The 18,481-nt window shown below is 54.9% G+C and overlaps 1 protein-coding gene across 1 annotated transcript; it reads right to left on the minus strand.

The window, feature by feature from the left end:
- Positions 1-5,993: 5,993 nt before the first annotated feature.
- Positions 5,994-7,861, minus strand: LOC122375941. Its single transcript, XM_043355549.1, has 2 exons — positions 6,357-7,861; positions 5,994-6,030 (listed from the first exon to the last, which is right to left on the minus strand). The coding sequence occupies exons 1-2, from the start codon at positions 7,859-7,861 to the stop codon at positions 5,994-5,996; spliced, it is 1,542 nt and encodes a 513-aa protein (XP_043211484.1).
- Positions 7,862-18,481: the final 10,620 nt, after the last annotated feature.

The following is an 18,481-nucleotide window of genomic DNA, read 5'->3' on the forward strand; positions in this document are numbered from 1 at the left end:
GAAGAAGGCCCCCTGGATAAAGAGGACGCCCCCTGGAAAATAGAAGGCCACCTGGACAAAGAGGAGACCCTCTGGACAAACAGGAGGCCTCCTGGACAAATAGGAGGCCCCCTAGACGATTAGGAGGCCGCTTGGACAAATAGGAGGCGCCTTTAACCAACAGGAGGCCCCCTAGACAAATAGGAGGCCCTCTGTACCAGTAGGGGGCTCTTTATACACTTAGGAGGCCGGCGCTCGACCTGCAGAAGCTTAGCTGTATGCACAAAAAGGAGGCTCTCTGTGCAGTAGTCAACTTGAGGCTGTCAACACAAATCGGAGGTCGGCTATACAAAAAGTGGGACTCTGTTGGAATACCTGTTTGAATAAATTGCTTTCCTGGTATTCGAATTGTTTAACTGACTTAGACTCATACCTGAAGAAGAAAAAGCGAATCGGAGAGATGCGAACTACAAACCAAGTGCCGAGAGATCCAGTCGATCCAGAACCCGGTACTCCAAACCCGAGGGCTGCGGAGTCGGAGTCGGAGTCGGAGTCGGTCGAAGTCGACAGTTTTCTCGGAGTCGGAGTCGCAGTTGGAGCCACCAGAGATGTCAATCGGATAGCAACTTTTTGGTATACCGATACCAAACCGCTATACCAACTTGGATTTGGTATTTCAATCGTAATGTGTTTGGTATTTTGTTGGCATCATTAGCCCTCACTAATGTATAAGAGGCTAATAAATCGGTAAAAAGTTGGTATTTCCCTCAGTTTCCCAAGTTGGTTTGGTTTCTGTATTTTCCCGTGGTTTTGGTTGGTATTTGGTTTGGTATCGGTATTCCGATTTTCCGTAATTGACATCACTACACCAAAAGCTCACCGACTCCGACTCCAGGGCTCAGTTTTGTAAACGCCGTGGAATGGATATGGCAGCACTGGCTGTAGTTCAGCTGCAGAAAACGACTATCAAATGCAAAATGGTTTTCACGCATTTCAGTCCATCGTAAATGGACGGTCTAAAGAATCATTTCGTTGATTCAGATAAACCTTTGTCAGCACTGGTATCACTGTGAATGTTACCAAATGCCGTAAATAGAATAGTACGGCATTTTATAAGACTGGGCCCAGAATCGGAGTTTACGCTGTGTGGCTCAAAGACATACCCTGCACCTGTTTGCTTGACGATAACACGCTCGTGGAACTTTTGCAATGATTTTGTCCTAAAAAAAAACATATTCTTGTTTTGGACGAGCGTTTTCAGCGAAAGCAACAGAAGACAGCGGATTCGCCGAAATCTGCTTTTAATTCTGCATGCTATTTATCAATCATATTTGCAATGCAAGGCCTTGGAACGCAAAAGGATCGTTTCAGGCAAAATAAAAACATATCCACTTTGAACTTCATCATCATGATATGGATTTTGAGAGAAACGTCCGGTCTCTGGAGTCGGAAGCTGGAATCGGATTCGGAGTCGGAGTCACCCGAAAAACCATCGACTCCACAGCCCTGCTCCAAACAAGCGCAGCCATTCAGCTGACGCGAAGGTCATTAAAAAGGCGCCACTAAATCACTAAATCGTAGGCGCTACAAAATTTGAAAAATGGCTTGTAGTGACGTAACAAAACGCCATTTTTTCAAAAAATTTATTAGGAATTTCGATGAAACTCGCACAGTCGATGTCAAATGGACGAAGGATAAGGTAGGTACCCCAAGTTTCGTGGCGATATCTGCAACGGTTTTGGAGTTATCACGAAATTCCGGGAGGGGGTGGGCAGAATCTGCCCCCCCCCCCCAGCGGGGCACGGGTTAACCCTCATACTGTCTGGGGTCGGTTAGATTCCTTACCAAATGCTGTGCCGTTAAATACCATTTTTTATAATAAAGGCATTTTGTTTTTTTTTTTCTCGAAAGTCAAAAAAGCAGAAATTTTCGTCGATTTCGAACGCCGCGGGGGATATTTACCTAAAATGCACCCTGCAGGTGACCTACCATTTCTTTACTATTATTTTCCCCAAAAATTGATAAATAAAATCATGGCATCAGGACTGTGACGAAAAATAAGTAGCCTAAATCCGATGAGAAAACCGGGTTTGGGAGTACCCTAGGTTTGGCTTCTAGGCCTCTGGCCCCCTCAGTGAAGATTCCTTAGAGGAGGCCCTGGCGTGGTTCGTAAATTAGCGCTTCTGCAATTGGAGGCCCCTAGTTGCTTGGAGGCCCCCACTAAATGGAGGCCCCCTTGGACATTTGGGACCCCAATGGTGATGTCAAAGTTTCACCCATGATGGAGGGACGCGAAACACTAACGCCAAGGGGATGACAACTGCTGAGGAATAAAGAAACTACATGAGATGATGTTTTTCGTACTCCAGCGTAGTACGAAAAACATCATCTCACGCTCTCAGTCCCAGCGGATAAAAACAACACCTAAGAAAGAAACTACATGCAGGTACACTGGGAACACGTCATGCTGGAGTTGACGTGTTCCCAGCTCGTCCTGTACCATGCAGCCCGTTCCGGTGATCACTCCCGCCTCTGATGGCTTATCCTGCTATACAGGGCCGGATATTGTTTGGAGCTATTTGGACACTGGCGTCAGCGGCTGTGGCGACTGACGGCCGAGCCGACGGCGTGCACAGCTCAGCTGTCTGAGGTCAGGGCTGCGACACAGCTCAGCTATCTCGGGTCAGGACCGTGACCCCCTATGAAAAGACCCAGAGAGGGATCTAACATCGGTGACTCCCTGCTTAACCCTAACAATCCCTACTTTTTTCTCCGCGCTATAAAAAAAACACATGCGAGTTATAAAAAAAAAACACATCCCTATCAACCAGTCCCTATCAACCAGTTAATTAATTCGACACAGGTACTCTAACCGCATGTGTTTTTTATATCGCGGACAAAAAAGTGGGGATTGTTAGGGTTAAGCAGGGAGTCACCGATGTTAGATCTCTCTCTCGGTCCTTTCATAGGTCACGGTCCTGACCCGAGATAGCTGAGCTGTGTCGCAGCCCTGACCTCAGGGCTCAGACAGCTGAGCTGTGCACGCCGTCGGCTCGGCCGTCAGTCGCCACAGCCGCTGACGCCAGTGTCCAAACAGCTCCAAACAATATCCGGCCCTGTATAGCAGGATAAGCCATCAGAGGCGGGAGTGATCAATGGAGGGACGCGAAACACTAACGCCAAGGGGATGACAACTGCTGAGGAATAAAGAAACTACATGCAGGTACACTGGGAACATGTCATGCTGGAGTTGACGTGTTCCCAGCCCGTCCTGTACCATGCAGCCCGTTCCGGTGATCACTCCCGCGGGGCCGGATATTGTTGGGAGCTGTTTGGACACTGGCGTCAGCGGCTATGGCGACTGACGGCCGAGCCGACGGCGTGCACAGCTCAGCTGTCTGAGGTCAGGGCTGCGACACAGCTCAGCTATCTCGGGTCAGGACCGTGACCCCCTATGAAAAGACCCAGAGAGGGATCTAACATCGGTGAGTCCCTGCTTAACCCTAACAATCCCTACTTTTTTCTCCGCGCTATAAAAAAACACATGCGGTTAGGCTACCTGTGTCGAATTAATTAAAGTTTATTATGTCAAAGTTTCCGAAACATCAATCCGGTCTGCATGTCTGACTGCTCGCAGAACGGTTCTAGAGGCAGTGTCAGCGCGCGCGGAACGGTCCTCAGATGTGTCCACTTTCAAGCGCGGAACGGTCCTACTGCGCCACCAGACTCCTCTCCCTCTCCCCTCCCCCCTGTCCGCTGGTCTATGTCAGACACCAGTATACCACTGACCTCCCCTACCCTCCCCAGCTGAGACGCTGGTCGGCCTACAGAACCTGCTCGTTCACCTGCGGGACGTTTCGGCAGAGAACGCGCACGTCTACCAGTACCGACTCTGGGACGCTAGGAGGGTCAAGGTGGAGACCGCCCAGAACAGGGTATGTAACACAGACCGTAACACAAGCCGTAACGCAGGTCGTTACACAGGGCGTAAAATAGATTGAATACAGACCGTAACATAGATCGAACACAGACCGTAACACTGGCTGCGTACGTGCGGGCACTCGGCCGGCCGGAACTGGGCTGGATCCATTGGGCAATGAACAGGTGCTTTCTGTGACAGCGTCACCGCTGCAGGTCAGTCAGGGACACACAGACACTGCACCCGGCGCCCTTGTGCAATTGCATGGTACAGGGCTCGCGGGTTTTAGCGGTAGGTTTTGCACCTAGAAAATTTAGTGTACTTCAGGTTATATCTTCGTCGTCTTAAGCTTTTAAGTGTTGAAGATGCGATCGACTTGTTGGGTAATAAGCCGGCCATGATCGTGTAAAATGGCTTCATCGTAGATCGATTAGTTTCTGAGATATAACCGGAAATGTAAAAGTGCAAAACCTACCGCTTAATCTCGCGAGACCTGTACCTGAGCCCTCAGCGCGCCCATGTGTCGCCTCCAGGGCGTGTCGCCGGACGGTTCTGTGTGTCGGACTGAAACCTGAACCTGCCTGAGTGTTATGCTATGACTCCCCAGGGCGTGTCGCCGGATGGGGCGGCCGGCTACCGGGACGGGCTGCGGCGGACCACCAACGGCCACCCGCTCTCCGCCGAGGAGGTACAGAAGGTCGTCAGCCGGGTGAACCAGCTCTCCAGCTAGCGGCGATGAGGTCACTCACCGCACCGGGCGTATTGCACGGGGACCCTAACAGACGCCTCACTCCTTTCCCTCATCTCAGTTGTTCTTTCATTTTTTTATTATTATAAATAATTGAGATAGACTAGAGCATTATCGGTGCATTTATTAGGGTCATGTTACTCCAACGGGGTTGCGTTGTCGGCACAGTCCTGTCTTGTCTGTGTGCTGCGGCGATGCTCTGCCATCCGGTGACCCAACGCCACTGTCCGCTGACCGAGTGTCGGCTCTTTGCTGACCGTGTAACGTCTGTCCGTCAGGGTGGTGGCCGTGAACGCCTGTCGGACGGCGCCGGAGGGCAGCGCCGGCCGGCTGCATTCACTGCTGGACCAGCTGCGACTGCCGGACGCCGGAGCGCTGCCCGACTGGGGTCTACATCCTGGTATGTTACTGGGAGCGGCACGGTGTGTGTTGGGTGCTTCTGACGGTCAGTTGTAGTAACTGTTAGTTCCTCTACTGGCCACCAGGTGAAAAGTGTATTAGCTGTACAGCAATGTAGAGTTGCTTCAGCTTTGGCGTAAACTTTCTCCTCTTCCGCTCACCATTCACCACCAGAGTCAGCAGCGTCTCGGCTGGCGGTCCAGTCAGTCAGTGCGAGTGTCTTCTGTAACTGATTGTATATATATTAACGCATACAGCGAGCGGCCACGTCCCTCCCCGTCAGACGTTTCACACACACGGGGCACCGGCGTCGCCTGGTCATCAAGACCTTGTACACGCGGCTCATATCGGTACAGCAAGTTTGCCGGTGCAGAGTCGGCTGTCTGGTCATTCAGCGGGGTAACATTATATCTGTATACTGCCTCAGCTACAGTACAGTTTTTCCGAGCAGCGATCACTTTAATGCTACGATGGCATCTCTCGATCACGCCGTTTCCTGACGCCACATGCGCACAGCGGAAGCGGAGCTGTACCGCCCAGTTTGTCACAAAGGCATGAAACCTTCGGCTGCGGAACGCAGGGTCATTGTCGGCCAGCAGCTCTCTCGGCGCCCCTCTTTCCAAAAATACTGAGGTCAGCTGCTCGACCACTGCAGAGCTCGTCTGCAGCCTCAACGGGCGCCATATGGAGAACCGACTCGGGCCGCAGTCTATCAAGGTCAGATATGCCCTGCCCCGCACATGGGTCACATCCATCGCCACTCTGTCCCACACCCGTTCCACACTCAGGTCCCCTTTCCGCCACTTCACAGCCGCAGGGTCAATAGAACGGCAGAGTTCACAGTTAGACACTACACTCCTAACCAGACTTTTTGCGACTCCCGGCAGCACTCGTCTCGCAAAATAAAATGTCCTCCGGACGCCCGGGTGTCCGGCCGTGTGGTGAATCTCACTGATCTTTCTCCGTGTCGAGTCGCCGTCCTCGCCTGTAGATTGACTCGCCGCGGCCGAGTCAGCGGTGGCGGCCGCCGGCGTCTCGCTGCTCGCCGCTCCGGTCTCGCCGGGCGCGGCCGGCGGCTCAGCCGACCTGTCCGCCGCCGGGCCGGCGCTGGCAGAGCCGGGGAGATTTCTGTCTGCCGCGCTGCCGGCCAGCTGTCGCCGGCCGCCGGTGGCCGGGTCCGCCGACACGGCGGCTGCGATACTGCGCGCCGCGGTCACATCGGGGAGCGACCCTGCAGCGTCTCGCTCGCGCAGCCACTTCCCAGGCACCCGGGTCAGTGCGTCGGCTTTGTTGGCTGCTGAGGGCACGCACCTGATGCGAATGCTCAAGCCGTACTCATCCTTCAAGGCTTTGAGAGTTGATAGCCGTCTTCTGATGAGCATTTCTGACGCCGCCTTGGACCTGAGACGCGCCCTGCCACTGAGCGCGTCTGACACCCACTGCCACACTGTGCGCGAGTCTGTGACAATGTCCATATCAGTGACTCGCCACTGAAGGGCCAAGTTGACGCCCTTTAGAACCGCGTCCAGTTCGGCGAGATTAATGTGAGCCGCGTCGTCTGCGCGGCGCAGCCAGCTGGCGTCTTCCACCGTCTCACCGTCCACCTCGACAGTCACACCGAGTGCCAGTGAGCTCGCGTCGGTGTATATTGTCATTGTGTCGCCGCTCACGTTCCAGCGCCCCCTGGCTGGGTCGGCGGCGTTCACGCTGGCCACCAGCTCCTCAACCAGCTGCGGCACGAGACCCCCTTCAATGGGGTCATCCCAGCGGCTCGCCGTTTCATTCGCCAGTCGTTTGACGAACGACGCGGCCGGGCGGAGCCAGCCACACACCGGGTAATGGCTCGTCAGCTGCCCGCAGATGGAAAACACCTTGCGCTTCGTCAGCGGCTTCAGCACGTTCTTGACATCGTTGTCTCGGCCCCACCGCAAGTCTCCATCGGGCTCTCCCCAGACTCTCAGCCCGAGGATGCGGGTGCCGTCGCTCGCTCGCTGTGGAGCTTTGCTCTCCAGCCCGTAGATTTGGAGGTGTTCGGCGACCTGGGTGGCAGGCAGTTTGTCCTCGTTTACCAGGATGTCGTCCACATAGGTGGAGACGGCCGCCGCAACCCGCGGGTCCTGAGCCACGGTCAGGTCCAGCACCGCCTGCATCACCGACGAGGCGACGCTGATGCCGAACCCCATCCTGGTCAGCGCGTATCTCCTGCCCCTGAACCAGACAGTCTGGTATGGCCAGAGGGCCTTCTCCACGTGAATTTGAAGGAAAGCCTTTTTCAGGTCCAGGAGCGCCACGGACGCTCCCATCTGGCGCCACCGGCGTAGCCGCTCTGCACAAACATCCGCGTCACCAGTGAAGGCTGGCACGTGCTTGTTCAGAAATCGAAAGTCCATCACAGGCCTCACTTTTGTCCGCTGCATGACCGCCATCAGCGGTATCGAGCCCATGGCCGGACCCAGCTCTTCCTCGTCATATTCACTTAGCCAGCCGTCTCTGATCCAGTTCTCCAGCTCAGCTTCGTACTCGGCGCGTGCCTCCTCCGGCACCGGATACTCGTCCGCCGCGCCGCCCAGCTCACCCGGCGCTCTGCCGCCAGCCCACTTCCACGACATCACCCACCGCCGCCGGGTCGGGTCGAATGTCACCACACAGTCTTCCTTCTCGATTCTCAATCCCGTCTCCTCGCCTGTGGCAGCACACGCCACCGACCGACGTCCGAACTGCACATCACTCACGCTCGAGCCGAATAACTCGCATCCGAACTGCACGTCAGAGGGCGAGCGCACGGTCACTCCCCCCAGCGACCGGATAGCGTCCATTCCCACGATCACCGCAAACCCGAGGGGCCTTTCCCTTATAACAAGGGCGCTCACCTCCACTGCGCGGCAGCCCGGCACCGCGAGCCGAACTTCAGCGGCGCCCTCGCACTGCAGCCGCTGGCCGTTCACTGTGATCACCTCTGCCGCGCTCCTCCGCCACTGGTGGCACACCGACTCGTGCACTAGGGTCCGAGTGCACCCAGAGTCGATCAGTGCTACACGTCGACACCGCGACCCTCCGATCTCCAGCTCCCTGGTTGGAAGCGCGCCGGTGAGGTAGCTCAGTCCCGAGAGGAGGCCGGCGCAGGCGCCTCCCCTCGCTCGCCGTTTGGGCAACGGGCAGCGATGTGCCCCCACACTCCACAGCCGTAGCATTGCAGGGCGGGGAGTCCATCCTCGCGTGCAGGGGCCGGCCGACCGCCGCGTCCCGGTGCTGGCTGTTGCTGACTCTTCCCGAGGTGTTCGGATCGGGGGCAATCCCGTGCGACGTGGCCGATTTCACCGCAGGAGAAGCACGGCCCCCGCCGCCTGGCACCGCGGCCGCCGGGCGGCGCCACCTGCATCCGACGTGTGCCGGCCAACATGGCCGCCGCCTCAGATTCTTCACGGAGCACTGCACGAGCCCGGTCTGCGAGCTCGCCGAGAGATAGCGAGTCGACCCTGGCTCCAGCTTTCAGGACCTGTTTCACGGCGATCGGGAGGCCAGCCACAAAGGCGCAGGACAAGCCTTCCTCGCTCATTCCCCCAAAAAGGGCCGCGAGCTGCTGAAGTTCAGCCACGTAAACGTCCACTGATTCTCCGCCACGGAGCCTCCTGTCCATGAATCGCTCGTAGGCCGTAAATTTGTCAAGCGCGAAAGCCCTTTTAAGAGCGTTCTTGATCTTTTGTGGGTCCTTCCTGTCTTCCTCTGGCAGTTGGCGATACACAGACAGCGCGCCTCCCTTCAGTCTCAGTGGAATGACGACCTCTTGTTTCGTCTCCGTTTCTCCTGCGCGCTGGGAGAGCGTGCACACCATCTCGATCTTCTCTATCCACTCGAGAACGCACGCTCCGTCTGACCCATCGAACTCTGGGATTAGTTTAACGTCAAAACTGGCCATATTGCCGAAATAGCTTGTAACTGATTGTATATATATTAACGCTCGACCACAACTGCGGCACATCCACCCCCGCCCGTCCCACGACTCCGACTGCCGGCCGCTGCCGGCCAGGCCCCGCCCACTTCCGCACCTGGCGGGCGGCGGCTGCGCTACGGGTAGGAGCCGACGCGCGAGACGGATCACGGCCCGCTAACCCGTACATCACACACACACATCACACATCTTCACTCGCCATAGCGGGCCGGACCCATTACAGGGCAGCAGAGTTATCAGTTACCAAGCCTTGGCCTATAAAGAAAACCAGGAAATAGTAGCAATTGCATATATGAATGATTCTACTCTATTACGATTGAGCTAGCGAAGCGTATTCCTGTAACGTTTTTAATAGGCTTGTAAGTCAGCAACCGCTGGGCTGATTGACCTGCGTTACTCTTTGTTGCGCTAATCCTATCCCTTCCATCTCGTTATTGACTACAACTGATGTATCTTGGTGAGTTATTGACTACAACTGATGTATCATGGTGGGCGTCATGACACGTGCGACGTGAAGGGCCAAGAGTGTTCGTTATTCTGCTGCAGTAGCGATTTTGGGTTGCTCATATATCTTGAACCCTTAACTGCCACGCCGATTGCGCTCAAATTTGGTACACTGTTTGGGACTGGTTGATAGGGATGTGTTTTTTTTTTATAACTCGCATGTGTTTTTTATAGCGCGGAGAAAAAAGTAGGGATTGTTAGGGTTAAGCAGGGAGTCACCGATGTTAGATCCCTCTCTGGGTCTTTTCATAGGGGGTCACGGTCCTGACCCGAGATAGCTGAGCTGTGTCGCAGCCCTGACCTCCGACAGCTGAGCTGTGCACGCCGTCGGCTCGGCCGTCAGTCGCCACAGCCGCTGACGCCAGTGTCCAAACAGCTCCAAACAATATCCGGCCCTGTATAGCAGGATAAGCCATCAGAGGCGGGAGTGATCACCGGAACGGGCTGCATGGTACAGGACGGGCTGGGAACATGTCAACTCCAGCATGACGTGTTCCCAGTGTACCTGCATGTAGTTTCTTTATTCCTCAGCAGTTGTCATCCCCTTGGCGTTAGTGTTTCGCGTCTCTCCATTGATCACTCCCGCCTCTGATGGCTTATCCTGCTATACAGGGCCGGATATTGTTTGGAGCTGTTTGGACACTTGCGTCAGCGGCTGTGGCACCTGACGGCCGAGCCGACGGCGTGCACAGCTCAGCTGTCTGAGGTCAGGGCTGCGACACAGCTCAGCTATCTCGGGTCAGGACCGTGACCTATGAAAGGACCCAGAGAGGGATCTAACATCGGTGACTCCCTGCTTAACCCTAACAATCCCCACTTTTTTGTCCGCGATATAAAAAACACATGCGGTTAGAGTACCTGTGTCGAATTAAGTAACTGGTTGATAGGTACTGGTTGATAGGGATGTGTTTTTTTTTTATAACTCGCATGTGTTTTTTATAGCGCGGAGAAAAAAGTAGGGATTGTTAGGGTTAAGCAGGGAGTCACCGATGTTAGATCCCTCTCTGGGTCTTTTCATAGGGGGTCACGGTCCTGACCCGAGATAGCTGAGCTGTGTCGCAGCCCTGACCTCAGACAGCTGAGCTGTGCACGCCGTCGGCTCGGCCGTCAGTCGCCACAGCCGCTGACGCCAGTGTCCAAATAGCTCCAAACAATATCCGGCCCTGTATAGCAGGATAAGCCATCAGAGGCGGGAGTGATCACCGGAACGGGCTGCATGGTACAGGACGGGCTGGGAACACGTCAACTCCAGCATGACGTGTTCCCAGTGTACCTGCATGTAGTTTCTTTCTTAGGTGTTGTTTTTATCCGCTGGGACTGAGAGCGTGAGATGATGTTTTTCGTACTACGCTGGAGTACGAAAAACATCATCTCATGTAGTTTCTTTATTCCTCAGCAGTTGTCATCCCCTTGGCGTTAGTGTTTCGCGTCCCTCCATTGATCACTCCCGCCTCTGATGGCTTATCCTGCTATACAGGGCCGGATATTGTTTGGAGCTGTTTGGACACTGGCGTCAGCGGCTGTGGCGACTGACGGCCGAGCCGACGGCGTGCACAGCTCAGCTGTCTGAGCCCTGAGGTCAGGGCTGCGACACAGCTCAGCTATCTCGGGTCAGGACCGTGACCTATGAAAGGACCCAGAGAGGGATCTAACATCGGTGACTCCCTGCTTAACCCTAACAATCCCCACTTTTTTGTCCGCGATATAAAAAAACACATGCGCTTAGAGTACCTGTGTCGAATTAATTAAAGTTTATTATGTCAAAGTTTCAAAACATCAATCCGGTCTGCATGTCTGACTGCTCGCAGAACGGTTCTAGAGGCAGTGTCAGCGCGCGCGGAACGGTCCTCAGATATGTCCACTTTCAAGCGCGGAACGGTCCTTCTGCGCCACCAGACTCCTCTCCCTCTCCCCTCCCCCTGTCCGCTGGTCTATGTCAGACACCAGTACACCACTGACCTCCCCTACCCTCTCCTGACCTTCTCAGGTGCCAGCTGAGACGCTGGTCGGCCTACAGAACCTGCTCGTTCACCTGTGGGACGTCTCGGCAGAGAACGCGCACGTCTACCAGTACCGACTCTGGGACGCTAAGAGGGTCAAGGTGGAGACCGCCCAGAACAGGGTATGTAACACAGACCGTAACACAAGCCGTAACTCAGGTCGTTACACAGGGTGTAAAATAGATTGAACACAGACCGTAACTTAGATCGAACACAGACCGTAACACTGGCTGCGTACGTGCGGGCATTCGGCCGGCTGGAACTGGGCTGGATCCATTGGGCAATGAACAGGTGCTTTCTGTGACTCACCGCTGCAGGTCAGTCAGGGACACACAGACACTGCACCCGGGGCCCTTGTGCATGGTACAGGGCTCGCAGGTTTTAGCGGTAGGTTTTGCACCTAGAAAATTTAGTGTACTTCAGGCTATATCTTCGTCGTCTTAAGCTTTTAAGTGTTGAAGATGCGATCGACTTGTTGGGTAACAAGCCGGCCATGATCGTGTAAAATGGCTTCATCGTAGATCGATTAGTTTCTGAGATATAACCGGAAATGTAAAAGTGCAAAACCTACCGCTTAATCTCGCGAGACCTGTACCTCTGAGCCCTGAGCGCGCCCATATGTCGCCCCCAGGGCGTGTCGCCGGACGGTTCTGTGTGTCGGACTGAAACCTGAACCTGCCTGAGTGTTATGCTATGACTCCCCAGGGCGTGCCGCCGGATGGGGCGGCCGGCTACCGGGACGGGCTGCGGCGGGCCACCAATGGCCACCCGCTCTCCGCCGAGGAGGTACAGAAGGTCGTCAGCCGGGTTAACCAGCTCTCCAGCTAGCGGCGCAGAGGTCAGTCACCGCACCGGGCGTATTGCACGGGGACCCTAACAGACGCCTCACTCCTTTCCCTCATCTCAGTTGTTCTTTCATTTTTTATTATTATAAGTAATGGAGACAGACCAGAGCATTTTCGGTGCATTTATTAGGGTCATGTTACTCCAACGGGGTTGCGTTGTCGGCACAGTCCTGTCTGGTCTGTGTGCTGCGGCGATGCTCTGCCATCCAATGACCCAACGCCACTGTCCGCTGACCGAGTGTCGTCTCTTTGCTGACCGTGTAACGTCTGTCCGTCAGGGTGGTGGCCGTGAACGCCTGTCGGACGGCGCCGGAGGGCAGCGCCGGCCGGCTGCTGTCACTGCTGGACCAGCTGCGGCTGCCGGACGCCGGAGCGCTGCCCGACTGGGGTCTACATCCTGGTATGTTACTGGGAGCGGCACGGTGTGTGTTGGGTGCTTCTGACGGTCAGTTGTAGTAACTGTTAGTTCCTCTACTGGCCACCAGGTGAAAAGCGTATTAGCTGTACAGCAATGTAGAGTTGCTTCAGCTTTGGCGTAAACTTTCTCCTCTTCCGCTCACCATTCACCACCAGAGTCAGCAGCGTCTCGGCTGGCGGTCCAGTCAGTCAGAGCGAGTGTCTTCACTCGCCACAGCGGGCCGGACCCATTACAGGGCAGCAGAGTTATCAGTTACCAAGCCTTGGCCTATAAAGAAAACCAGGAAATAGTAGCAATTGCATATATGTAATGATTCTACTCTATTACGTTTGAGCTAGCGAAGCGTATTCCTGTAACGTTTTTAATAGGCTTGTAAGTCAGCAACCGCTGGGCTGATTGACCTGCGTTACTCTTTGTTGCGCGTAATCCTATCCCTTCCATCTCGTTATTGACTGCAACTGATGTATCTTGGTGAGTTATTGACTACAACTGGTGTATCATGGTGAGCGTCGTGACACGTGCGACGTGAAGGGCCAAGAGTGTTCGTTATTCTGCTGCAGTAGCGATTTTGGGTTGCTCATATATCTTGAACCCTGAACTGCCACGCCGATTGCGCTCAAATTTGGTACACTGTTTGGGACTGGTTGATAGGGATGTGTTTTTTATAACTCGCATGTGTTTTTCTATAGCGCGGAGAAAAAAGTAGGGATTGTTAGGGTTAAGCAGGGACTCACCGATGTTAGATCCCTCTCTGGGTCTTTTCATAGGGGGTCACGGTCCTGACCCGAGATAGCTGAGCTGTGTCGCAGCCCTGACCTCAGACAGCTGAGCTGTGCACGCCGTCGGCTCGGCCGTCAGTCGCCACAGCCGCTGACGCCAGTGTCCAAACAGCTCCCAACAATATCCGGCCCCGCGGGAGTGATCACCGGAACGGGCTGCATGGTACAGGACGGGCTGGGAACACGTCAACTCCAGCATGACGTGTTCCCAGTGTACCTGCATGTAGTTTCTTTATTCCTCAGCAGTTGTCATCCCCTTGGCGTTAGTGTTTCGCGTCCCTCCATTGATCACTCCCGCCTCTGATGGCTTATCCTGCTATACAGGGCCGGATATTGTTTGGAGCTGTTTGGACACTGGCGTCAGCGGCTGTGGCGACTGACGGCCGAGCCGACGGCGTGCACAGCTCAGCTGTCTGAGCCCTGAGGTCAGGGCTGCGACACAGCTCAGCTATCTCGGGTCAGGACCGTGACCTATGAAAGGACCCAGAGAGGGATCTAACATCGGTGACTCCCTGCTTAACCCTAACAATCCCCACTTTTTTGTCCGCGATATAAAAAAACACATGCGGTTAGAGTACCTGTGTGGAATTAATTAAAGTTTATTATGTCAAAGTTTCAAAACATCAATCCGGTCTGCATGTCTGACTGCTCGCAGAACGGTTCTAGAGGCAGTGTCAGCGCGTGCGGAACGGTCCTCAGATATGTCCACTTTCAAGCGCGGAACGGTCCTTCTGCGCCACCAGACTCCTCTCCCTCTCCCCTCCCCCTGTCCGCTGGTCTATGTCAGACACCAGTACACCACTGACCTCCCCTACCCTCCCCTGACCTTCTCAGGTGCCAGCTGAGACGCTGGTCGGCCTACAGAACCTGCTCGTTCACCTGCGGGACGTCTCGGCAGAGAACGCGCACGTCTACCAGTACCGACTCTGGGACGCTAAGAGGGTCATGCTGGAGACCGCCCAGAACAGGGTATGTAACACAGACCGTAACACAAGCCGTAACGCAGGTCGTTACACAGGGCGTAAAATAGATTGAACACAGACCGTAACATAGATCGAACACAGACCGTAACACTGGCTGCGTACGTGCGGGCACTCGGCCGGCCGGAACTGGGCTGGATCCATTGGGCAATGAACAGGTGCTTTCTGTGACAGCGTCACCGCTGCAGGTCAGTCAGGGACACACAGACACTGCACCCGGCGCCCTTGTGCATGGTACAGGGCTCGCGGGTTTTAGCGGTAGGTTTTGCACCTAGAAAATTTAGTGTACTTCAGGTTATATCTTCGTCGTCTTAAGCTTTTATGTGTTGAAGATGCGATCGACTTGTTGGGTAACAAGCCGGCCATGATCGTGTAAAATGGCTTCATCGTAGATCGATTAGTTTCTGAGATATAACCGGAAATGTAAAAGTGCAAAACCTACCGCTTAATCTCGCGAGACCTGCACCTGAGCCCTGAGCGCGCCCATGTGTCGCCCCCAGGGCGTGTCGCCGGACGGTTCTGTGTGTCGGACTGAAACCTGAACCTGCCTGAGTGTTATGCTATGACTTCCCAGGGCGTGTCGCCGGATGGGGCGGCCGGCTACCGGGACGGGCTGCGGCGGGCCACCAACGGCCACCCGCTCTCCGCCGAGGAGGTACAGAAGGTCGTCAGCCGGGTTAACCAGCTCTCCAGCTAGCGGCGCAGAGGTCAGTCACCGCACCGGGCGTATTGCACGGGGACCCTAACAGACGCCTCACTCCTTTCCCTCATCTCAGTTGTTCTTTCATTTTTTATTATTATAAGTAATGGAGACAGACCAGAGCATTTTCGGTGCATTTATTAGGGTCATGTTACTCCAACGGGGTTGCGTTGTAGGCACAGTCCTGTCTGGTCTGTGTGCTGCGGCGATGCTCTGCCATCCGATGACCCAACGCCACTGTCCGCTGACCGAGTGTCGTCTCTTTGCTGACCGTGTAACGTCTGTCCGTCAGGGTGGTGGCCGTGAACGCCTGTCGGACGGCGCCGGAGGGCAGCGCCGGCCGGCTGCTGTCACTGCTGGACCAGCTGCTGCTGCCGGACGCCGGAGCGCTGCCCGACTGGGGTCTACATCCTGGTATGTTACTGGGAGCGGCACGGTGTGTGTTGGGTGCTTCTGACGGTCAGTTGTAGTAACTGTTAGTTCCTCTACTGGCCACCAGGTGAAAAGCGTATTAGCTGTACATACAGTGTACAGCAATGTAGAGTTGCTTCAGCTTTGGCGTAAACTTTCTCCTCTTCCGCTCACCATTCACCACCAGAGTCAGCAGCGTCTCGGCTGGCGGTCCAGTCAGTCAGAGCGAGTGTCTTCACTCGCCACAGCGGGCCGGACCCATTACAGGGCAGCAGAGTTATCAGTTACCAAGCCTTGGCCTATAAAGAAAACCAGGAAATAGTAGCAATTGCATATATGTAATGATTCTACTCTATTACGTTTGAGCTAGCGAAGCGTATTCCTGTAACGTTTTTAATAGGCTTGTAAGTCAGCAACCGCTGGGCTGATTGACCTGCGTTACTCCTTGTTGCGCGTAATCCTATACCTTCCATCTCGTTATTGACTGCAACTGATGTATCTTGGTGAGTTATTGACTACAACTGATGTATCATGGTGAGCGTCGTGACACGTGCGACGTGAAGGGCCAAGAGTGTTCGTTATTCTGCTGCAGTAGCGATTTTGGGTTGCTCATATATCTTGAACCCTGAACTGCCACGCCGATTGCGCTCAAATTTGGTACACTGTTTGGGACTGGTTGATAGGGATGTGTTTTTTATAACTCGCATGTGTTTTTCTATAGCGCGGAGAAAAAAGTAGGGATTGTTAGGGTTAAGCAGGGACTCACCGATGTTAGATCCCTCTCTGGGTCTTTTCATAGGGGGTCACGGTCCTGACCCGAGATAGCTGAGCTCTGTCGCAGCCCTGACCTCAGACAGCTGAGCTGTGCACGCCGTCGGCTCGGCCGTCAGTCGCCACAGCCGCTGACGCCAGTGTCCAAACAGCTCCCAACAATATCCGGCCCTGCGGGAGTGATCACCGGAACGGGCTGCATGGTACAGGACGGGCTGGGAACACGTCAACTCCAGCATGACGTGTTCCCAGTGTACCTGCATGTAGTTTCTTTATTCCTCAGCAGTTGTCATCCCCTTGGCGTTAGTGTTTCGCGTCCCTCCATTGATCACTCCCGCCTCTGATGGCTTATCCTGCTATACAGGGCCGGATATTGTTTGGAGCTGTTTGGACACTGGCGTCAGCGGCTGTGGCGACTGACGGCCGAGCCGACGGCGTGCACAGCTCAGCTGTCTGAGGTCAGGGCTGCGACACAGCTCAGCTATCTCGGGTCAGGACCGTGACCTATGAAAGGACCCAGAGAGGGATCTAACATCGGTGACTCCCTGCTTAACCCTAACAATCCCCACTTTTTTGTCCGCGATATAAAAAACACATGCGGTTAGAGTACCTGTGTCGAATTAATTAAAGTTTATTATGTCAAAGTTTCAAAACATCAATCCGGTCTGCATGTCTGACTGCTCGCAGAACGGTTCTAGAGGCAGTGTCAGCGCGCGCGGAACGGTCCTCAGATATGTCCACTTTCAAGCGCGGAACGGTCCTTCTGCGCCACCAGACTCCTCTCCCTCTCCCCTCCCCCTGTCCGCTGGTCTATGTCAGACACCAGTACACCACTGACCTCCCCTACCCTCTCCTGACCTTCTCAGGTGCCAGCTGAGACGCTGGTCGGCCTACAGAACCTGCTCGTTCACCTGCGGGACGTCTCGGCAGAGAACGCGCACGTCTACCAATACCGACTCTGGGACGCTAAGAGGGTCAAGGTGGAGACCGCCCAGAACAGGGTATGTAACACAGACCGTAACACAAGCCGTAACGCAGGTCGTTACACAGGGTGTAAAATAGATTGAACACAGACCGTAACATAGATCGAACACAGACCGTAACACTGGCTGCGTACGTGCGGGCACTCGGCCGGCCGGAACTGGGCTGGATCCATTGGGCAATGAACAGGTGCTTTCTGTGACAGCGTCACCGCTGCAGGTCAGTCAGGGACACACAGACACTGCACCCGGGGCCCTTGTGCATGGTACAGGGCTCGCGGGTTTTAGCGGTAGGTTTTGCACCTAGAAAATTTAGTGTACTTCAGGCTATATCTTCGTCGTCTTAAGCTTTTAAGTGTTGAAGATGCGATCGACTTGTTGGGTAACAAGCCGGCCATGATCGTGTAAAATGGCTTCATCGTAGATCGATTAGTTTCTGAGATATAACCGGAAATGTAAAAGTGCAAAACCTACCGCTTAATCTCGCGAGACCTGTACCTGAGCCCTGAGCGCGCCCATGTGTCGCCCCCAGGGCGTGTCGCCGGACGGTTCTGTGTGTCGGACTGAAACCTGAACCTGTCTGAGTGTTATGCTATGACTCCCCAGGGCGTGTCGCCGGATGGGGCGGCCGGCTACCGGGACGGGCTGCGGCGGGCCACCAACGGCCACCCGCTCTCCGCCGAGGAGGTACAGAAGGTCGTCAGCCGGGTGAACCAGCTCTCCAGCTAGCGGCGCAGAGGTCAGTCACCGCACCGGGCGTATTGCACGGGGACCCTAACAGACGCCTCACTCCTTTCCCTCATCTCAGTTGTTCTTTCATTTTTTATTATTATAAATAATGGAGATAGACGAGAGCATTTTCGGTGCATATATTAGGGTCATGTTACTCCAACGGGGTTGCGTTGTCGGCACAGTCCTGTCTGGTCTGTGTGCTGCGGCGATGCTCTGCCATCCGGTGACCCAACGCTTCTGTCCGCTGACCGAGTTTCGTCTCTTTGCTGACCGTGTAACGTCTGTCCGTCAGGGTGGTGGCCGTGAACGCCTGTCGGACGGCGCCGGAGGGCATCGCCGGCCGGCTGCTGTCACTGCTGGACCAGCT

Source organism: Amphibalanus amphitrite, unplaced genomic scaffold (genome assembly GCF_019059575.1).
Source record: "Amphibalanus amphitrite isolate SeventyFive unplaced genomic scaffold, NRLGWU_Aamphi_draft 001962F_arrow, whole genome shotgun sequence".
NCBI lineage: Eukaryota > Metazoa > Arthropoda > Thecostraca > Balanomorpha > Balanidae > Amphibalanus > Amphibalanus amphitrite.